At 38.6% G+C, this 22,059-nt stretch overlaps 2 protein-coding genes across 3 annotated transcripts; one reads left to right on the forward strand and one right to left on the reverse strand.

The window, feature by feature from the left end:
* Positions 1-807: 807 nt before the first annotated feature.
* On the reverse strand, positions 808-21,522 carry LOC115021783 (carboxypeptidase Q-like). Of its 2 annotated transcripts, XM_029452440.1 has the most exons (11): positions 21,389-21,522; positions 20,759-20,909; positions 19,712-19,927; positions 19,460-19,576; positions 19,165-19,372; positions 18,638-18,845; positions 10,507-10,618; positions 9,665-9,756; positions 9,002-9,097; positions 8,394-8,499; positions 1,043-1,203 (listed from the first exon to the last, which is right to left on the reverse strand). In XM_029452440.1, the coding sequence occupies exons 2-11, from the start codon at positions 20,907-20,909 to the stop codon at positions 1,043-1,045; spliced, it is 1,467 nt and encodes a 488-aa protein (XP_029308300.1). In that variant the 5' UTR covers positions 21,389-21,522. The 2 variants fall into 2 exon arrangements, with proteins under 2 accessions (XP_029308301.1, XP_029308300.1); XM_029452441.1 differs by lacking the exon at positions 21,389-21,522 and having other exon boundaries at positions 808-1,203.
* LOC115021784 (uncharacterized) lies at positions 3,254-5,621 on the forward strand. Its single transcript, XM_029452442.1, has 3 exons — positions 3,254-3,742; positions 4,466-4,652; positions 4,795-5,621. Exons 1-3 carry the CDS (start codon positions 3,488-3,490, stop codon positions 4,980-4,982), a joined length of 630 nt encoding a protein of 209 aa, XP_029308302.1. The 5' UTR covers positions 3,254-3,487; the 3' UTR covers positions 4,983-5,621.
* Positions 21,523-22,059: the final 537 nt, after the last annotated feature.

Below are 22,059 nucleotides of genomic sequence, written 5' to 3' on the forward strand. Positions count from 1 at the left end.
AACACAGGTTAAACACCAAAAGCCTCATTACAGCTGCTGTAAAATGTACAGCAAGGTGCGTTTTGTAAAGTTTGATGCTATGGACACAGACGTACATGAAGATGAATGATGATGATATGAGATAAGGATTTGAAAAATGGGAAAAGGGTTTTTTGGGTCAATAGTAATATGAAGGAGTTCAAGAGATCATCAAAAGAAATCTGGCCTCATGTAAATGTTTTATGTTCTGTCAGACGTCTGTCTCATGTTAATGTGTGCATGTGTTTTTTTATAGATTGTGTCTGCGGTGCATGTGTGACTCAGTATGTGTTAAACATCCACAGACACTAAAATAACTGTGTGTGAATCAGTGTTACCGGCACATGAGGAAGAGCTCAGCAAACACTGGCTAAAAGTTACAGGGCTTTGTCTCAACACAGACTCGCACGTCTGTGTTTCCAAAATGACTTTATCTGCATTGGCTGGCTGACTCACCCTGACATCATCCCACATGAGTGCTGACTTATCAGTTCACCGGGTAGAGAGATCCCAGCTGTGTGTGTGTGTGTGTGTGTGTAGGTGTGTTTTGTATATGCTGCGCTGATCAGCATGGCGCTCCCAAAATGATGAATTCTCTTTACTTCCTCTCCTCCTCTGCATGACTTCTGCTTTTCTCTTCAGCAGTCATGCCACCTCATGCTTCTCCTTTCCACGGACTACATGTGTACGTCTCATTTGCCGCCATCTTCCTCTTTCTTCCCTCACAAAAACTACACGATCAGCAACATTCAAACTATTACAACAGAAGAGCATATGGAAGTGACGGTGTAAAGCAATGATTAATACTTTATTCATTACATTTCAACACAGCAAGGATTTTTGTTCTGTTTATAATAATACAGAACATGCTGTAAATGAGGCATTAAGAAAAACATGCCCACAGTTGAGCAGGATGCAGGCAGGAATCACAATAGTGCAAACCTACCAAAAGTATTTTTAAAACACGTTAAAATCCAGTTCACAGTGATCATCTGGTTGTCTCGGCATCCTAAATGCTAACTGGCTACCTGGGCAGCATGTCCTGTAGGTCAGCTACGACATAGGCGACCACGGCCCACAATGCTGAGCAGAGGTTCATGTCCTGAGGGTCCTGAACCGTCATGGTATCACCTTCACTGTGGTGGAACCAAAAGTACCGACTGTCTGCCACATGCAGGCTAGCACCTGGTAGAGAGATGGAGAAAAAGATATAAAATACAAACTGTTTCACTAAATGTTAAATGTTGAGGAGTCAAAACGTTCAAACTCAAAGTCATGACATTTTACATCTGAAAGGAATCTGGTGTAATCCTCTCTAGGACGTTTCTGTGGAAGGGGAACATGGGTCTGACTAATACAAGGAGTGGTACAATAATTCATTAAAGCTGTTGACCAAGTCTGACCCCTGCATGTTGGAAAACTAAATACTAAATACTATAAATTCACGGAGCAAAGGAAGGAAGTCTATTTCCGATTAAAAACAAGTTTCACTTCTCATTGCTGTGTTGTTTCCATTTCAAACTAATCATCATCTTGTTCTTTAGTCTGACCGGTCCGCTTTGGTTTGTGATGTATTAAGAAACAATAGTCTGATAATGGTTTGAAAGAAAGTCTTTTTTATTAGTTTACCTTCTGGCATGTCCTGGGAGCTTTAGTTCATAAGATAAAACTGAACACTTGATATAAATATAGAAAAGGTAAGTTACATGTAGCCTATAGTAGTCACTTCATGATACTGATACTATCATTCTGACAGTTGCAATAAGTATGTATAATTCATTTTGTCCTGAAATTTAACAGGAAACAAATGTACATTTCTGAAATAGAAATTGTGACACTAGCCCATGAAAGTTAATGATCTAGATCTAGATCATTGTTCATCAGCTGTCTGAGTTGGGTGTACAGGTTCATTTCAGGTTGTACTCTGACATTAGGTCCACACAGATATGGAACACATCTTCATCACATGGGAAGTCTTTGAACACGCCACTCGTCAAGAGACTTGAACCTTCTCCAGGTCCAGAGTGCAAACACACTGCCTCCGTACAGACGAGGGACTGCATGCAATATGGAGTGACGTCCATGGGGTGATCGTGAGTTACTCTGTGGTTGTTCCAGGTCAATACAACCTCATTAAGTTCTTCCTATGAGGCAAATACTATTCAGTCAGTATTAAGTATTGGGCATTGGTGATTACTGTCTTAAGTCAAGGCGTCCAGACCCATGTTTTTATATTTGTGAGATTTATCTTCTAGTTGTAATATGGTAGGTTGACACAATCATATTAATACTATAATGTACTGCAGCCGTGCTACTAATGTTATATCTTCACAGCTATAGAAATATGGTGCATAAACCTGTAAATAAAAAGGGGCTTTTAGATTATGTCATGCAATTACACTAGACAATTCTTAAAGCCATACTTATTGTAGAAGCCATTTCACATTATTGTTGGCATTTATTATTATTTGGTTTAAGCCCTGCAATATTATTTTGGACACTTGGTGGCGATGATTAAATGCACTACTAGACTGTCAGTATATAAAGGTGCACAGGTGACAGGAAATAGATGATAGGACACAGGTAGAGAGAGCAAACACTTCTCACCAGTGAGCGAATCAGTGACAGACTACAGTGATAGACCCGAACAACGGCAACAACTACAACTAGGATACAGCACTGGGAAGCTCTAAATCTGCGTAGGAACCCAGACACCTACCTGTGTAGATGGCATAACAATATTGGAACATTGGAAATTGGCCATTACACATATTTCACACCAACCACAAACAATCACGTCTCTGCACGAGAACACAGGAAATAACTTGTTTACACATTTATTTGTGGCTTTTTAAAAATATTCAACACATTCAACAGTTCTTAGTTCCTCCCTACAGACACGTCTGCAACAGACCCTGTGGAGATAATTACTTCTCATATGTCATTTTTGTTGGAAACAGCAAATTTTCTGCAAATGCAAGCAGTGACAGTGTTTCCCTTTACACCAGTCAACTCCACTGATGCATCTGGTTTGCCAGAACATGAAACATTGCTTCATGTCGGTGCTTCAGAGGACATTTCCACACAGAAAGCAGTAGACTGCTCCAGTCGTCGTGATACCTTGCCTCCCTCCGTGGATATGTGGCAGTTACAAGACAATCAGAGAAAGAGTGAAGACAATTATTGTTCTTCATCGTGGAATGATTCTCAGTGAATTATTTTCTGAGGAAAATATCATGGAGAATGACTTACAGGTTATTCTTCCTGATGGAAAGCTAGAAAATGCTGTGGATGAGGGATGTACTGGATTTAGTTTAGTTTGGACTAACACTCCAGTCCAGTAGGTGACAGTAAAGCTAAAATAACCGGCTTGCCAACCGCCATTTAATCCAAAGAAAGAAGTTGGCGTTGTTTTGTTTTTAGCTTGGTTTGCTTGTTCTGTGGACTGTACTGAAGTCAGCGGTAAAACATGGGTCGAAAATGCGCTTATCCCGAGTGTAAAAGTACGGAGGGGTTGCACTCTTTGCCGTCCGACAGAGAGCTGGCACACCGCTGGCTGCATGCTCTGGGGCGGGTCGACATACCGTCGGCTTCTGTTTACGTGTGCAATCTCCACTTTACCCGCGAGTGCTTCTCCAATTACGCAGAGGTGGAAATGGGATTCAAAAGGCAGCTTCTCCTAAACCCTGATTCTGTTCCTACGCCTGCAAAAGTGTTGACACAGGTGAGTACGAATAAGGATAAGGATAAGGACATCCTTCTCACTCTATGCGCTTTGATCCCTCCCACGATTTATAAGACCTGAGATCAGACACATTTATCAGCGTGTTACACTATGTTTACATCTTCACATCACTTCCGTATTTCCTGCAGTGTAAAACAACATGCTGGCAGAACGACCACATTCACAAAACATAATGGAGTTGCATGTTTTCCATTACACTTGTTATCGTTTTGAGAAATACAAGTAATAATAATAATAATAATAATAATAATAATAATAATAATAATAATAATAATGGTAGTAGTAGTGATAATAATACATAATAATATGGTTGTATAAGCCATGTTTATGTTTGACACGAAGAAAGATAGGAAAATAAATGATATATAGAAAAAGGCACAAATAAAGGAGAAATCTTTAGCCATGAAACAAACGCTTGGAGGAACAATAATGTCTCCCTCATGTAATTGTCCTACTTATTTTGCCACTCCCCTTTCAATTCTCGTATTTTAATCGAAGCCTCTTGAGTTGCACCTCTTCTCTGCCAAAGGATACAATAACACATATTGCACCTTTAATTCAACACATAGCATGAACCCAGAAGACTTCACCTCACAGCCCAACCTCTCAACTCAACAAAGCATTCAATACTTTACCTGTTGTTTAAAATGATATTTGTGATGATGAATGCATAAAGAGAGGCTGTTCCCTGTCGCTGTTTAGGGGACCGGGGGCAGTTTCTGTCAAATTGTGCCTGCTGTAAGACACGTAGCCTCCCAGACCGACCCTCCAGAGACGATATCAGACGGCACACAGCTATCAATGAAAACTCTGGCTGACCCCCCAAAGAGAAGATCAGTCGGCACACAGCTATCCATGAAAACTCTGCAGAATCACTTTCGAAGTATAGGTTTGTAGTCCTACAAATCAAGTCGCCATGTTAAAAATAAATTATTTTTCTTTTACTTACTGTAATGATAAGTGTGCTCTTTTATTTTGCTACTGTAGACACCACTGACATAATTACTAACTTCTCTGTCTGTGCCTTGAAGCTACCCAGGCGAGAGTGCCCAGCAGAGATTGCGGCGTGTGCACCCTCACCTTCCCCTTGGACAGTCCACTACTGCTACTGCAACCAACAATCGTAAAGAGACCTCGACTCAGCCTCACATTCGAGGAGGAAGGCCCTTCAGAAGGCAGGTCGAGTACGGGGGTTCAAGAACCAGGGGATTCAACATGACTCGAGCGATGCAACGAGCCCTCAGCTGCTCCATTGGAACTGTTTAATAGTAGATAACTGAACGTCTTTAGTCAAACTAATACTTCTGTTCTGTTACTGCTATAAACAGTGGAACGTGTTTGTGATCTGACTGGCTGAAAGTTCAAATGTTTTTGTCTACAAAGATAGAATTAAACAAACATCCATTTTAACTATCACCATTAAAACTGAACATCACTGCTAAACAAGAATTAATAAGTATTACTTAAATCAGGTGAAAACGCCAGTGAAATCTTTGATATGACAGAACGTAGATGTACAGTAAATATTGTGACTGGATGGTTCAGTTTCAGCTCAACACGTCTCTTCTACAGCATGAAGTTGGTTCATTTACAGGATTTCATGTTGAAAATGTATAAGAAATGGTAACTAAAAGTGAAAAGAAATTTCCACACAAAGTTTAATGTAGCTTTTGTGTGAAGCTACTGGTAATATGTGACACAATGACTGTCGAGCAGGCCAGCATGGAAACTGTCATTGTCGACCAGTAACCTGTCAGCAGCCTTTGTAAAGCTGGATCCTATCAACAGAAGTGGTTATCTTTGTCTTTTTTATAGGAAAAAATAAATGTGTTGTAATAAAACGGTCTCGTTATACTGATTATGTGCTGTTATTTCTATTGTATTCTTTATTTAGTAGCAGTATTTTGTTTAGTTATTTAGTAGTATGAGTAGTAGGAGGGAATCTCACAGCCCTATTTTCCAAAAGCATCTTACAGTATATCTCAAAAGTGAGTACACCCTTTAGATTTTTGCAAATATTCTGTTATATCCTTTCAGGGGATAACATTATCCTACTGAAACTTTGATATAACTTAAAGTAGTCAGTGTGCTGCTTGAATAACAGTATAGATTTATTGTCCTTTGAAAATTACTCAGTACACAGCTGTTAATGTCTAAACAGCTGGCAACAAAAGTGAGTACACCCCATAGTGAACATGTCCTAATTGTGCCCAATGATATTGTTTTCCCGCCCTGGTGTCATGTGACTCGTTAGTGTTACAAGGATTCAGGTGTAAATGATAAGCAGGGCTGTTAAATTTGGTGTTTTGGGCACAATTCTCTCTGAATGCTGGACAACATGGCACCTCATGGCAAGGAACTCTCTGAGCGGCTGAAAAAAAGGATTATTGCGCTTCACAAAGATGGCCTTGGCTATAAGAAGATTGCCAACACCATGAAAATGAGTTGCAGCACAGTGGCTAAGATCATACAGCGGTTTTCCAGGACAGGTTCCACTCGGAACAGGCCTCGCCAGGGTCGACCAAAGAAGTTGAGTCCACGTGCTCAGCGTCATATCCAGAGGTTGGTTTCCAAAAATAGACGTGCGAGTGCTTCCAGCATTGCTGCAGAGGTTGCAGAAGTGGGATGTCAGCCTGTCAGTGCCCAGACCATACGCCGCACACTGCATCAAATCGGTTTGTATGGCCGTCGCCCCAGACAGAAGCCCCTTCTGAAACCGATGCATAAGAAAGCCCGCAAACAGTTTGCTGAAGACAATGAATCCAAGAACATGAGTTACTGGAACCATGTCCTGTGGTCTGATGAGACCAAAATAAACCTGTTTGGGTCAGATGGTGTCCGGCGTGTGTGGCGGCACCCTGGTGAGGAGTACCAAGACAAATGTGTTTTGCCTACAGTCAAGCATGGTGGTGGCAGCATCATGGTCTGGGGCTGCATGAGTGCTGCCGGCACTGGGGAGCTGCATTTCATTGAGGGACACATGAATTCCAATATATACTGTGACATCCTGCAGCAGAGCATGATCCCCTCTCTTCGGAAACTGGGCCGTAGGGCAGTTTTCCAACATGATAATGACCCTAAACACACCTCCAAGATGACAACGGCCTTGCTGAAGAAGCTGAAGGTTAAGGTGATGGACTGGCCAAGTATGTCTCCAGACCTAAACCCAATTGAGCACATGTGGGGCATCCTCAAGAGGAAGGTGGAGGAGTGCAAGGTGTCCAACATCCGTGCGCTCCGTGATGTCGTCGTGGAGGAGTGGAAGAAGATTCCAGAAGCAACCTGTGCAGCTCTGGTGAATTCCATGCCCAGGAGGGTTAAAGCAGTGCTAGATAACAATGGTGGTCACACAAAATATTGACACTTTGGGCACAATTTAGACATGTTCACTATGGGGTGTACTCACTTTTGTTGCCAGCTGTTTAGACATTAACAGCTGTGTACTGAGTAATTTTCAAAGGACAATAAATCTATACTGTTATTCAAGCAGCACACTGACTACTTTAAGTTATATCAAAGTTTCAGTAGGATAATGTTATCCCCTGAAAGGATATAACAGAATATTTGCAAAAATCTAAAGGGTGTACTCACTTTTGAGATATACTGTAAGGCTAAGATGACCTTATTTGTAAGTAGAGCAATTCACCTTACATACAATTTATAATAAATAATGTAATGTAAACATCTCACTTTCAATTCAGATTGTATATATAATAATATAATTTCCACTATGTGAACCTGAGTTTAAGGCTCAAATAAAAAGGCCATATGCATATGGTTTGGCCGGCAAGACAAAGAAAAAGATGCAAGTGCAGAAATATATTATAAATATTGTGTAATAGGCTTAACAGGAGAACAGGTCAATGGTGCTACTCTACAGTAATTTGGGCTAATCTTAAAAGATTTCTGCACTCCCTGTGCAGCATTTACTATACAGATTACCTGAAGTAAATAAACAATACAACCCCTTAAACACAGAGAAGTGGGGCTTTGAAAACATCCCTAAATAGCAAAAACTGTACTACCTTAAAAGTGCCATTGACCTGTGCAACTGTTAAATGTTTGATAAGTATGTGTCTACATAGCACACTCTCCTCCTTCATCTAATTCTCCTCAGCACTGCTTTAAAGCATGTTGTGGTGCCTTGTTATGTTCTAAAATGTTTAAATAATGTGGGTTTTTTTGTTCCACTTCTTAAAGTTATATCACAATCTTTCTGTGAACGTTGCAATTTCACTTCTATAAAAGCTAGACTGAGTCAGAGGTTGTTTGAACCACTGAATCTCTAGCGAAGCCACAAAGAAAGAAACCGACAGTCAGATATTAAGAACCTCATTGGTGAGTGTTCAATCGGTTTACTAACTAGAATTAAGTTCCCACTTCCCTATTCTATACTGTATCGTAATCAAAGGAAGTGATTCTGTGTGTGCAGCAGGAAAAGGGAGAGGGTATTAAAAACCAAAACCACATAAATAAGGACGAGTTATTTCAAGTGTTTCTGTGTTAATGACAGACACGTACAATCATGCAAAAGTTTTCATAATAAGAATTTTCACTGTGGTTATTATCCTATAATGAACATTTGCTGCTAGTTGCAGACACACAGATAAGACATATTGATTCAGCTGACCTGGTACTCCTGCCCGAATCCACGGTGAGATGTCTGTCCCTTCTCCGTAGGCCTCCAGTGTGGTTGTATTAATGGGAGCCAACAGTTTGACCACTTCTGCCATCACCTGTCAATACAGATACAGTTTAGTGCTTCTCAGCTCATCACACAGTCTGTTATATGCCGGCGCTTTTCAAACATTGTTTGGAATATTATAATTTCAAGATGGATTGTCTTATTTTTACATTACATGACATATGTCCTTCAGGAACCAGACTATACACCATAGTAAACATTCAGTGACCATGTAACTAGACGTCCACATAACAGATACAGTCGTTCTGTGGTTCAGATTGGATTTCTTTGCTTTCGAATGCTCAACAGAGACTACACGGAGGTTAAATGGAAAATTCAATGTTTGGGGGAGTTTAAAATGTTCAATCTAGGAAGCAATGGTCTGAAGGTAGATGTAATGAGATGCAGGGAGTAGATGGAGGAAATGCAGCACACTCAATGAACTGAATACTAATTCACACCACCTTCCAGAATCTATGCTTTGTTAAATTCAGACTTTTAAGCCTGGATAGTTACTGATAATTGTGTGACAGTGTTGTGTTTTCAATCCTTACCTTCCGTGCTGCATCACTGCCAGTAAACTGCAGAGCCACCGGGGCAAATGTCCCCAAGTCAGACTCCATGACCAGGTCAAAGTTAGACATGTTCACCTGGGCGGGAGAGGAAGTAGAGAGTGGAAGGAGGCAGAGCAGATAGAAGGGGTGAAAGACCAAGAGGGAGCATGGACACATAACAAACAAAAAACCCTACAAGGTGTGTTTTTAAGGATAAAAAACAAGCTCTAGTCAATGGAAACCGTCAACCACTCAATAATCTTAATACACGTCCTCAGGAAGTGAAACATATACACTCAACCGACCATTAGAAGTTGTACAGCTGCCACTACTTATTGAGGCAGTATACATTCCTATTATACATCAAATGTAAGAACTGGACAGTCCACTGGGGAGTTTTCACTTGTGAAAAATTAACTTTTTGGTACAAAAAAGCACAAAACATGTACCTATGTTCTTGAGAGTGAAGTTTATTACAGGTCAAGGCCAAAGCTCTAAAGAAGCTGTTCTGCTGTTCAGATCCTTTGCACAAAGAAACATGTGGTAACTAGCCAACCTGTCCAGTTCACTGGAACTACATTTATTAACTTTCACAGTAACAATTAGCTTTACTGCTGTTATAGTGCTTTTTATATTAGGTACTGCAGTAACAGTAGACAGTACCTTGTGTAGATCATAGTACTGCTGCGCTCCGACTCCCCCCTGCTCCTCAGCTGTCCACAGCACCGTTCGCAGGGTCCTCCTTGGACGCAAACCTGGAAACGGATAAAGACTCAAATGAACACAAAAAAAGCTACAAATATGTAAAGAGAAAGAGACATAACTGCCATGTATGGGGATGACTTTTTTTTTCTTGAGATTTCTAAAGATTAGACTAGTATTTTCCTGACTTCAAAATGTACTTTTCATCACTGGACCTTGTTCTCTTGGTTGGACGAACCTGTCCCACTATAGGCTTATCCAGCTGCATTATTTTGTCCATAACAATACTGTACTGTATATCCAAACATGTTTCCTAATTATGTGTGTCCTTGTTCCTCTACAAACAGTTGGAGGAAATTACTGTTTACAGTGAGAGGAATTGTTTTGTAACTTGTCCCTAAGTCTGGAACGGGATACTCTGCTCCCTCTTCATGGTATTCACTAACGGGCCGTTGAAGTTTATTGAAGTATCAATATAGAAAATGTTGTTTTGCGCCCCTTGTTTATGGAGCTTGACTATATTATGCTTTGTACATTGTTATTCCAACTGTTAACAGTTGTACTCTTTTGGCCTGAACACTCGTTTAAAAACAAGACTGTTGATCTCAGTGGAGAAAACAGGTTGCATAAAGTTAAATAATAAAGTCAATCATTTACTTGACTGTTTGTTTTTGAGCTTGTGTAAGCTTGCTGCCGTCTGTATACTTTTTATCCGTCTCTATAGTATGTAAATGATTCTTTCTGTGGAAGTGCATCTGTGCGACATCATGTACTGTATATGCGTGTGTCTGTGTCTATATTACCTAAATCCTTGATGAGTGACAGGGCCTCCCAGGAAATCATGGCTCCACCTCCGTCATCCATGGCGCCTTGGCCCACATCCCAACTGTCCAAATGTCCGCTCAGCAAGACAACCTAGCAGATTGGACAGATAAAGACATAGAAACATAGAAATAAGACTGTGGTGGGAGACTTCTGCTAGGTGCATATCAATGCAGCCTGACCATTTGTCTGATCTGAATTGAAGTGCAAGATCACACATAACGCTCTCTGACCCATTTCTTGTCTACATTTTATTAAAGCACAAACAAACACATAATAACACAGACAGTATGCGTCAAATTTGACTAAATAAAAAAAATAAAAGCTTTTTATCAGCAAGGACAGACTCAGAAAAACAAAGACGATAACACGCAGTTCATTGTGTAATCCCTATTTCCAGGAATTTTAAGAGGTGGGATTCCCGTCAGTGGGATGATCCCGACCTGATGTTCCAGGTTACAAGACATTGTCTGACCTGAGCAAGCACAGCTCTTAGAAAAATATTCTTAATAACGCCACGAAGTCAGGATTCAAATCAAATAAAAGTCTTGATCAATATTCTTATAAGAAGAAGCAGAGTTTTATTTCATGCAAAGGATGATCAAAAACTCACACAAATACAGGTTTGTAAGGTCTGCTGTGCTGCTCAGAGAAGCAACTCTCCCAGCCTCCGTAGGTATACCCATTCTAAAGACAGGTAGCCATGAAGAGCTTCCAGGTCAGTTTTCCTTTGTTCTACAACATGGGGGTCAAAACACAGATGTAATAATCAACTCAGGTCCCAGACGTGCTAATTCAATCGACTCCGCTATCAGACATGCTAATTCACTTAACAGAGGAACTGTTCTTAGAAAGAGCAGTTCACCTCCTGTCCCTGTTGTGCTTTAACACTCCATTGTTCCTCCTGTCTTGTCTCCTGCTGTCCTTTACACTCAGTATTACAATCAGTATTACAATCAGGATTATAATCAGTAAAACCTGTATTTTCTTATCAACAGCCTAGACAATGACCAAGATGCCACACACTCCATTAAATTGAGTGTTTCTTCTCTTATACATAACAGAAATGCAAATATGAATTTTTAGCCATGCTGATTGCATGGCTCTGGGGCGGGCAATGTCAATCTGTCGGTCAATCCAACACTTAACACGTCAATACTAAAATATCTCTTATAACTATTGGATGGACTTTCCATTACATTTTGGACAGACATTCATAGTGCCCAGAGGATGAATCCTCTACTAGCACTACCACAGGTCAATATTTTCATTCAGCCATTCAGATTTGCAGCATAATTAGCTGATGTTGACATTTAGCTCACAGTGTATCTCAGTACAGCCTCAACAAGCCTGACAAGCCTAGCATGACTGTAGACTCTTAATCTTAAATGTATGCGTAATGTAACCTTCCCATGAATATGTTTTGTCTTCTTAAAGCTGAAGGTGCCACCAGTATACCTCAAACTTAATTTAATAGTATTAACATCTGAGAAATGTATAGTCTACACACTTAAATGCTTTTAGCATGATGTAGGGTTACAGCAAGTGGGACTGGAATATAAAAGATACATAGCACTTAACACAGGGACACAAAGACACGGTGCTGAGTGCAAGAGCCACGATTCAATGAAGTGGTTTTGCAATATAAGAAACTGTCAACCTTCTAAAAACATGCATATTTTCCATGTAAGGGTTTATCCCCGTTACGGCATATCAGGGATTTTGCAATCCAGTCTTTGAGTTGAGATTTGCTCATAAATACACATAGTTTAGGAATAAAACAACAACATTTGTGATCATTACGCATCCCATCACTGTCAAACAAAGAACTATTTGTTTTTAGCCGTAACTATAAACAAAAGGCATCAGAACATTTTAGATTTAAAAAGGTAACATTTTCTTTCTTTTTTTTTAAAGATGGAAGATGAGTGGGTGGAAAAAATCCTAGCAACTCATCACTCTCAGATGACTGAGTCAAAACTGTGGAAATGACTCAATAAACCTCAAATGTACATCTTCCTATGAACGTGGGCACACAAACTCCGACCACAGCTGCTGCTACTGCCAGCTGGAGCACAAAGTCCCCAGCCAGAAATGATGTCAACCATGCCATGTGTTTCATTTCACTTCTACGTCTGTTCCCAGATCAGAATAGTAACTGCTAACATTAGCGATATTCCTCGAATCCAAGTCTCCTGACTGAGTTTTTAGTTATCTCCACATTGTTTCACAAATAAAACCAGAAAGACTGCTGTTAGTAAAGAATAACAAAGTTCACTTGAATTACTCACCTTGGGAACTGCTGAAATATATTGGACACAGTACCATACAAACTAAGTTTCTGTTCTCTGTTAGCAAACGTAGCCAGGAATCCTTTGTGGCCATCTTGGACTATAATGTGAGGATGTGATGCATTTGCAGGCTCAAGAGGCTGTGAGGGAGAAAAGGCTAACACACATTTAGTTCATAGTCAAACTCCTGGGAAATTCCAAGGGGAAACAACATCTACCTTCATCTGCATCTTGTCAGATACCACAAGGTTTACCGACGCCTCTGTCCCATATGCAATATACCAACTTCCTAAAACAACAACAACAACACCCATGCTCCAGGCAACCTCCACCTATATACAGATACAGTGGAAATTCCACAGAGGCTTTAAATGTGTGATACATGGAAGTGGAAAATGTCTGACAAAAAGCTTCTCGCCTGTTTTCTTGCTAGGCTGCAGTTTGGTTCACACAGGTTTTACCACTCATCTCCACAAAATCAGTAGAGCTACAATTTACATACCCTGCTCAGCTATTCAGGAAATCTAGGTTAACCTGACTGGGGCTCACCCTGTGGATGGGAAATGTTAATCCTGCTTCTCTTCCACTTCTATTCAGATATATGCAACAGCTTTGAGCAGACAGTAAGAGACTGCTGCACAGTTTTCTTCCAATGACTCCAGTTAAATCTGCCCCACTAGTCCTAACCGTGTACCCCATTGGGCAACATGTGCCTCTGTGCTAAACATGCAACATCTGGTACCCTCATGAACCCACTGTACCGTTACAGCCCTGTCTACTGAACGATAGAAGTATTAGTGGAATTCTTTCTCTCCATTATGCTGCCTCTGCAAACAGAGTGGCATGCTTTTAGAGATTTATACAGCAGCACCATGTCAGTTTATCAGGTTCTACCTGCCAGACGTGTCTGGGTCCTTACACACATACTGTATGTGGTAAGAGCCTGTGTGCGACATTGTGTGACATTGTGTGACTGCACTGCATAGCTGCATGTTGGCCAACGGAGCTGGAAAAGTGCCATTTGGTTCACGTCATGCTGATGCTGGAGAACGGCTAGAATGCTGAACGCTAGCTGTACTGTAGAAACACGTTTAATAAATTACTCCGTCGTCAGGGATAATCTTAACATAGGTTACGAATAGGTTATCCACTCGTTATCAATACATTGGCTGCCGACGTAGCCTATATCTAACGTTCCTCTAGCGTACCTCTAACGTATTTACGTACTGTATTCACGTAGGTGAGTATTCACGTACTGTATTTACGTACTATATTTAAGTAGGTAAGTATTCACGTACTATATTTACATAGGCAAGTATTCACATACTGTATTTACGTACTATATTTAAGTAGGTAAGTATTCATGTACTGTATTTACGTACTATATTTACGTAGGCAAGTATTCACATACTGTATTTACGTACTATGTTTACGTAGGTAAGTATTCACGTACTGTATTTACGTAGGTAAGTATTCACGTACTATATTTACGTAGGTAAGTATTCATGTACTATATTTACGTAGGTAAGTATTCATGTACTATATTTACGGAGGTAAGTATTCACATACTATATTTACGTAGGTAAGTATTCATGTACTATATTTACGTAGGTAAGTATTCACGTACTATATTTACGTAGGTAAGTATTCATGTACTACATTTACGTAGGTAAGTATTCACGTACTATATTTACGTAGGTAAGTATTCACATACTATATTTACGTAGGTAAGTATTCATGTACTATATTTACGTAGGTAAGTATTCATGTACTATATTTACGGAGGTAAGTATTCACATACTATATTTACGTAGGTAAGTATTCATGTACTATATTTACGGAGGTAAGTATTCACATACTATATTTACGTAGGTAAGTATTCATGTACTGTATTTACGTACTATATTTAAGTAGGTAAGTATTCACGTACTATATTTACGTAGGCAAGTATTCACATACTGTATTTACGTACTATATTTAAGTAGGTAAGTATTCATGTACTGTATTCACGTACTGTATTTACGTACTATATTTACGTAGGTAAGTATTCACATACTGTATTTACGTACTATATTTAAGTAGGTAAGTATTCATGTACTGTATTTACGTACTATATTTACGTAGGTAAGTATTCACATACTGTATTTACGTACTATATTTACGTAGGCAAGTATTCACATACTGTATTTACGTAGGTAAGTATTTACGTACTGTATTTACGTAGGTAAGTATTCACATACTATATTTACGTAGGTAAGTATTCATGTACTATATTTACGGAGGTAAGTATTCACATACTATATTTACGTAGGTAAGTATTCATGTACTATATTTACGGAGGTAAGTATTCACATACTATATTTACGTAGGTAAGTATTCATGTACTATATTTACGTAGGTAAGTATTCACGTACTATATTTACGTAGGTAAGTATTCATGTACTATATTTACGTAGGTAAGTATTCACGTACTATATTTACGTAGGTAAGTATTCACATACTATATTTACGTAGGTAAGTATTCATGTACTATATTTACGTAGGTAAGTATTCATGTACTATATTTACGGAGGTAAGTATTCACGTACTATATTTACGTAGGTAAGTATTCATGTACTATATTTACGGAGGTAAGTATTCACGTACTATATTTACGTAGGTAAGTATTCATGTACTATATTTACGTAGGTAAGTATTCACGTACTATATTTACGTAGGTAAGTATTCATGTACTATATTTACGGAGGTAAGTATTCACATACTATATTTACGTAGGTAAGTATTCATGTACTATATTTACGTAGGTAAGTATTCACGTACTATATTTACGTAGGTAAGTATTCATGTACTATATTTACGTAGGTAAGTATTCACGTACTATATTTACGTAGGTAAGTATTCACGTACTATATTTACGTAGGTAAGTATTCATGTACTATATTTACGTAGGTAAGTATTCACGTACTATATTTACGTAGGTAAGTATTCATGTACTATATTTACGTAGGTAAGTATTCACGTACTATATTTACGTAGGTAAGTATTCACGTACTATATTTACGTAGGTAAGTATTAATGTACTATATTTACGTAGGTAAGTATTCACATACTATATTTACGTAGGTAAGTATTCATGTACTATATTTACGGAGGTAAGTATTCACATACTATATTTACGTAGGTAAGTATTCATGTACTATATTTACGTAGGTAAGTATTCACATACTATATTTACGTAGGTAAGTATTCATGTACTATATTTACGGAGGTAAGTATTCATGTACTATATTTACGGAGGTAAGTATTCACGTACTATATTTACGTAGGTAAGTATTCATGTACTATATTTACGGAGGTAAGTATTCATGTACTATATTTACGGAGGTAAGTATTCATGTACTATATTTACGGAGGTAAGTATTCACGTACTATATTTACGTAGGTAAGTATTCATGTACTATATTTACGGAGGTAAGTATTCACATACTATATTTACGTAGGTAAGTATTCATGTACTATATTTACGTAGGTAAGTATTCACGTACTATATTTACGTAGGTAAGTATTCATGTACTATATTTACGGAGGTAAGTATTCACATACTATATTTACGTAGGTAAGTATTCATGTACTATATTTACGTAGGTAAGTATTCACGTACTATATTTACGTAGGTAAGTATTCATGTACTATATTTACGTAGGTAAGTATTCACGTACTATATTTACGTAGGTAAGTATTCACGTACTATATTTACGTAGGTAAGTATTCATGTACTATATTTACGTAGGTAAGTATTCACATACTATATTTACGTAGGTAAGTATTCATGTACTATATTTACGTAGGTAAGTATTCACGTACTATATTTACGTAGGTAAGTATTCACGTACTATATTTACGTAGGTAAGTATTAATGTACTATATTTACGTAGGTAAGTATTCACATACTATATTTACGTAGGTAAGTATTCATGTACTATATTTACGGAGGTAAGTATTCACATACTATATTTACGTAGGTAAGTATTCATGTACTATATTTACGTAGGTAAGTATTCACATACTATATTTACGTAGGTAAGTATTCATGTACTATATTTACGGAGGTAAGTATTCATGTACTATATTTACGGAGGTAAGTAGTCACTAACGTAAGAAAATTGGGGATGCAGCCTTTTGCAATAATGCACCAAAGCTATGGAACACTTTACCTGCAGACATTAGGGAGGCAAGCTCTCTCAATATCTTCAAAAGTAAACTAAAAACATATCTCTTCACTTTAGCCTTTTAATGGTGATATTTTATACAATCTTTAATGCTGCTACTTTGTGCCACTTTAAACTCATCTAAATGCTTTTATTAAAGCTGCTATTTTATCTCTTTACTATTAGCCTTTTAATGGTGATATATAACTGGTTTAACATTGAATGTGTACAAGAATGGTGTGATGAATGTGGTTTCCCGGCAGGAGAGTCGTTAAGTACGGCACATATACGGAAACTAGGCATGATTTCCAATGTTATTTTATACTATTTTTAATGCTACTTCACACTCATTTACATCAACACTGTGATTATTGTACTGTAAATGCTCTGTCTACTTTGGGCTTCAATTCTTGTATGAAAGGTGCTATACAAGTAAAGCTTATTATTATTAATAACGTCAAAAATCATTTTGAACATGCTCAAAACATCAGCGTTGAACAACGCACCCCAGCGTAACACAGTGAGCTCTTAACGAATACTACTTATACCTTACCTTATATCAACGTACACCAGCATGTTGCCGATATTTTGTATACGCCATATTTTTGTCTACGTTATGCATTCGTTGGGCATTCGTCTGATACATTTTGTATTAGTAAGTGATGCTCTATCAATAGGTTAGACATGCGTATCTGTATATGTTCACTTTTACGATCCGATCCGATGAAAAGTTGGACGTATTTGGATTCTGACAAATGTTCATACACGCCAGCATACGTTTCTGTCATACGGATATGTGTGACAGGGCCTTTAGCAACACGGTCCATCCCCATTCACTCAAAAGTTTCATACACAGTGCAATAGTTTTACTTTACAAAGTGTGAAAATCAAAAATAAATACTACTACAGGTTCCAAGTATTGTAGTAGAGGGAAAATTGAAATCACCATTCTACATGTTTACATTAACATGTGTTCAAAAATCACAACTCTATTTGTATTATGAAATTATAGGTTCATTTCAGCAGGCCTGTCATTTAAGTCGAGCTGTTTAGGCTCGCCAAGAGAGAAGGCTGTGTGAAAAATGCAGGAATACCTGTACAACAATATGGTCAGAGTTTAAAAATACAAGGCAGGGACATTTCTTTGAAATTTTCAGAGGAAGACACAAAAACTAAAAAACATCTAAAAACATTATTAACATATTAATAGTTTGTTAACACAATGTTGTATTTCCATAGAAACAATTTATACTGACTGACTGAAAGCGACACATCTCAACTGAGGTGAGCAACAGTGCTTTTCTGGAAAAATTAGATCACACACACACACAGCAACATAAAGGCAGACTAAACAGCTGTGGGAATATCTGGAGTCAGCAAAAAGGAGGTTAAACTGTTCTTTCCTCGTCCTACTAACCCACGGAAATGAGAGAGAGAAATACTAATTAAGAGAGAGACAAGAACATAATAATAGTGTTTCGCAAGACATCTGTTTCCCATACAAAAAGCCCACCCAAATACATTTGCCCTAACACTAAATGACATTAGAAGAGAGACTGTTGCATGAATAGATAAATAAGTCAGACAGGCAGTGATGGGAGTTTGAAGTCTACCTGCTCAGGGTGTTCCCAGCCTGTTATCTCAGCCACTGTGTTGAAGGAGTCAGCATCCGGCAGAGTCTTGGCTCCCATTGTGAGCCTGACCACAATCTTCTGCCCTCTCTGTGCCATACGCCACATTAGCTCAGCATCCTCTATGGTGATACAGGCTGAAGGGATGCGCTTCACTCCATCTTGGTAGTCCTGCCACCCTGTGTGGGGACTAGAGAGGGAAAGCCGATTAAAACCCTGCACCGGAGACATTTTCATACATTTTCCTCACAGACAAATGGTTATGATGATACTTTATTGTCAGATATTGTCTGAAATGTTTATGGATGGATGAATGGATGGATAGATAGATAGATGGAGAGATGGATAGATAGATGGATGGATAGATAGATAGATAGATAGATAGATAGATAGATAGATAGATAGATAGATAGATAGATAGATAGATAGATAGATAGATAGATAGATAGATAGATAGATAGATAGATAGATAGATAGATAGATAGATAGATAGATAGATAGATGGATACCTGTTAATAGAGAATGGAGTAATAGATCGAATGAGTGTGGCCACAGCTCCCACTTTGGCTGCCTCAGAGGCGCCGTAAGCACGGTAAGCCACCGTCTCCTCGTAGCTGACAAATGGTTGGTTAAAGACCACAATCCTCCCTGTGGCCTCACTGGCTCTACGCTTCAGTTCCTCAAAGGACTGAACCACCAACACCTCTGCCTCGATACCTGAAGGGAAAAGAGAGAGAGAGGTGGAGGATTAAAAGGGAGGTGGTTGACAGGCATTAAAATTATTTGATATAGTATGTTCTTTACCCTCAGGTGGTGTCCCTACACTGCTACCTAGTCCCAGTATAGCCAGACCTTTGGCCCTGGGTGCAATCATTTCTGCACTCTCCTTCCCTCTAACCCAATGTGGGATTTTGACTGGCTCTGGAGAAGAAAAAGGGTGAAAGAAAAAAAAAAGCTATTGTCAACAGAGGGCAAGACATTGCTTAAAGAGAAATGTATCCTCATTACACACTCACTTTCTGCATCCAAGCGAGACAGATAACAAGGCATACTCACCTAAATGTACATCCAACCCATCCTGTGTCATAGCATTGTACATGTATTTGATAGCCATCTCTAGGTTCTGTGAGCCACTGACACGGTTCCCTATGGTGTCGGTGAAGTCGGCCAGCCGTCTGTGAGAGCGGTTCTGGGCAGCTCCAAACACCGCCAGGTCAATAATGCGTTTGGCGACATCAGTGTAGTCTGCTACCTCAACAGCTATGTCTGAGACTGGGTTCACACAGAAACATACAGGAAATAACTCAGGGTGTGGATCCAAATCTTCTTCTTTTGTGAAGAATATATTTTAAATAAGAATTTTAAATACATTTTAAAAAGCAAATTAGGCAAAAATTCAAGAGGAGTAAATACAGTTTATTTGTCACTTGAGTAGATACTGTAAGAGATGAGGGGATATAAAGTCATGCCACTAGGATGTATCATTATATTTCCAAATAATTCAAGAGTAAAGACCTGTCCCAAAAAAACATATGCATAATAGATCAAGGAAGCAATATGAACAAACAGTGACGACCTTACACATTTTAAGTCAGCTGTAATTAAACTGAGCATAATAACAGAATCCGATAAATGGACTGGTATGTGGGTGTCTAATATATCCCAAAATAGAAGAAAGATTCACAGGATAGGGATTTAGCATTTGTGTTTAACACTGGGTTCCTGTTCTATGTTTTTTTTTCCAATATTGCAAAGCCCATTCCCACCCTTAGTCCATCCACACAGGGGTTTTCACTTAGGTTGCCCGATTAAATCTCTTCTCAAGGGTGTGTGTACAGGCTGTGCTTGATTGACAGCGTGTTCACTCTCCTGTTAGCTTTGTTGCACAGGGCGGGACTATGTAAATTGTTATTTGTTCAAAGAGTTTGGTGACATAACAGAAAGCTCCATCACACTTCAACCAGACGATATGTCTAATTAGCTAGAGTCATTGAAAACACCTGTGTGGATGTGCATCAAAAGAATTGATGGCAACCCTGATTTCTGTACAAATACATACCTCTTTCCTTCACTACATGTATGAAGTGAGGAGGGTTTGTGTACCTTTCCTTGCAGTGTGATTGGATACAGCCCTGGCTGCAGCCATTAACCCCATGGACCCAGCAGGGTGAGGGTGACAGTCACACAGAGATGATAGTATGAAGAGAAATATAAAGAGGGAGAGGAGGAAGGGCGATCCACCTTCCTGTGCCATCTGCAGACAAGGAAGACATGTATGATGTGATGAATAGCTGCTTAATTAACCTCGAACAGGGAAATTCCCTGAAACTAGCAGCACGTCTTTGAACCAAGAAGTTCATACTGACAACAAGGAATACTACATTATCACTGATCTGCAGTTTGGGGTTAATCATCAAATTATACTTTCCAAAGTGGATTAAAAACTGTAGATCAGTATAACACATTTATACCAACCGTTAGGAAAGCACCAACAATGTAATGCTGTATAATCACAGAGAGTTGGTTTCAAATTATGAGATTAAATACTGCAGGATAGTTACATTAGTGTAGCTTTTGGTACTGAGAGTAGAGTAGCTAGTGATAACATTAGTTTTACTTTCAGTCAAGGCTTGACAACAAAGTGGTTGAGCTAGCTATCCATTCAAATGCATCACAAAGAAACGCTCATAAAACTTGATTTGAAAAGCTCCATAAAATATTGCAAACACGAACCCTTCAGTCCAAGTTACTGTCTTTGTTATCGTTGACTTTATACAGTTTTGAGAGTACTCGACTTGAATATCGCAATAATATAAACACTGTTTCCGTGCTTGTGATATCAGCGTGCCTGACGAAAGTAAAGTTCCGGTTCGACTGTTTTCACAATAAAAGCACCATCTCTACAAAAATGAAGTTTACAGAATAAACCCAAAAAACTTTCCACATAAACTAATGTGTCAATTAAAAGAATAACACAACACTTAAACTGACATTATCATTTAATAATTAGGATTTAGGTTCACACATGACACTCTGTTTAGCTGTTGTTTCATTATTACATAGTACTTAGCTTTAACTAAAACTAAATATAAAGTACCAAATCCCTGCAAACATCAAGTGTTTGAGCTCTCACTTTTTTGATTGTGCTTTGTTCCAAAACTGACATTTCTGAAGGAATAATATACTCTGTTGTGTGGAGATATGATTATGATAGATCAAGGAAACAACATAGTTTGATATATGAACTGTATTGTTTACACTTTGACTATTAAATTACAGAACATAACTCCCTATCAATGCTGCGTGCCTTTATTCTCACATTATTTAAAAGCAAAATGATAAAGTGTCTATTGAGCTTTTTATGTGTCTTTTTCTTGCATGTACACATCACTTGGTCAACAATG

This window comes from Cottoperca gobio, chromosome 16, assembly GCF_900634415.1.
Source record: "Cottoperca gobio chromosome 16, fCotGob3.1, whole genome shotgun sequence".
NCBI classification, from domain to species: Eukaryota; Metazoa; Chordata; class Actinopteri; order Perciformes; family Bovichtidae; genus Cottoperca; species Cottoperca gobio.

Excerpts from the sequence above, each read along its gene's own strand:
- LOC115021784 (XM_029452442.1), top strand. The coding sequence starts at position 3,488 with ATGGGTCGAAAATGCGCTTATCCCGAGTGTAAAAGTACGGAGGGGTTG. Across the intron at positions 3,743-4,465 it reads CTGCAAAAGTGTTGACACAG|GGGACCGGGGGCAGTTTCTG; the intron begins GTGAGTACGAAT and ends GTCGCTGTTTAG. Across the intron at positions 4,653-4,794 it reads GAATCACTTTCGAAGTATAG|CTACCCAGGCGAGAGTGCCC; the intron begins GTTTGTAGTCCT and ends TGTGCCTTGAAG.
- LOC115021783 (XM_029452441.1), bottom strand. The coding sequence starts at position 20,909 with ATGGCACAGGAAGGTGGATCGCCCTTCCTCCTCTCCCTCTTTATATTT. Across the intron at positions 19,577-19,711 it reads TGGGTTGGATGTACATTTAG|AGCCAGTCAAAATCCCACAT; the intron begins GTGAGTATGCCT and ends TTTCTTCTCCAG. Across the intron at positions 9,757-10,506 it reads GTCACTCATCAAGGATTTAG|GTTTGCGTCCAAGGAGGACC; the intron begins GTAATATAGACA and ends ATCCGTTTCCAG.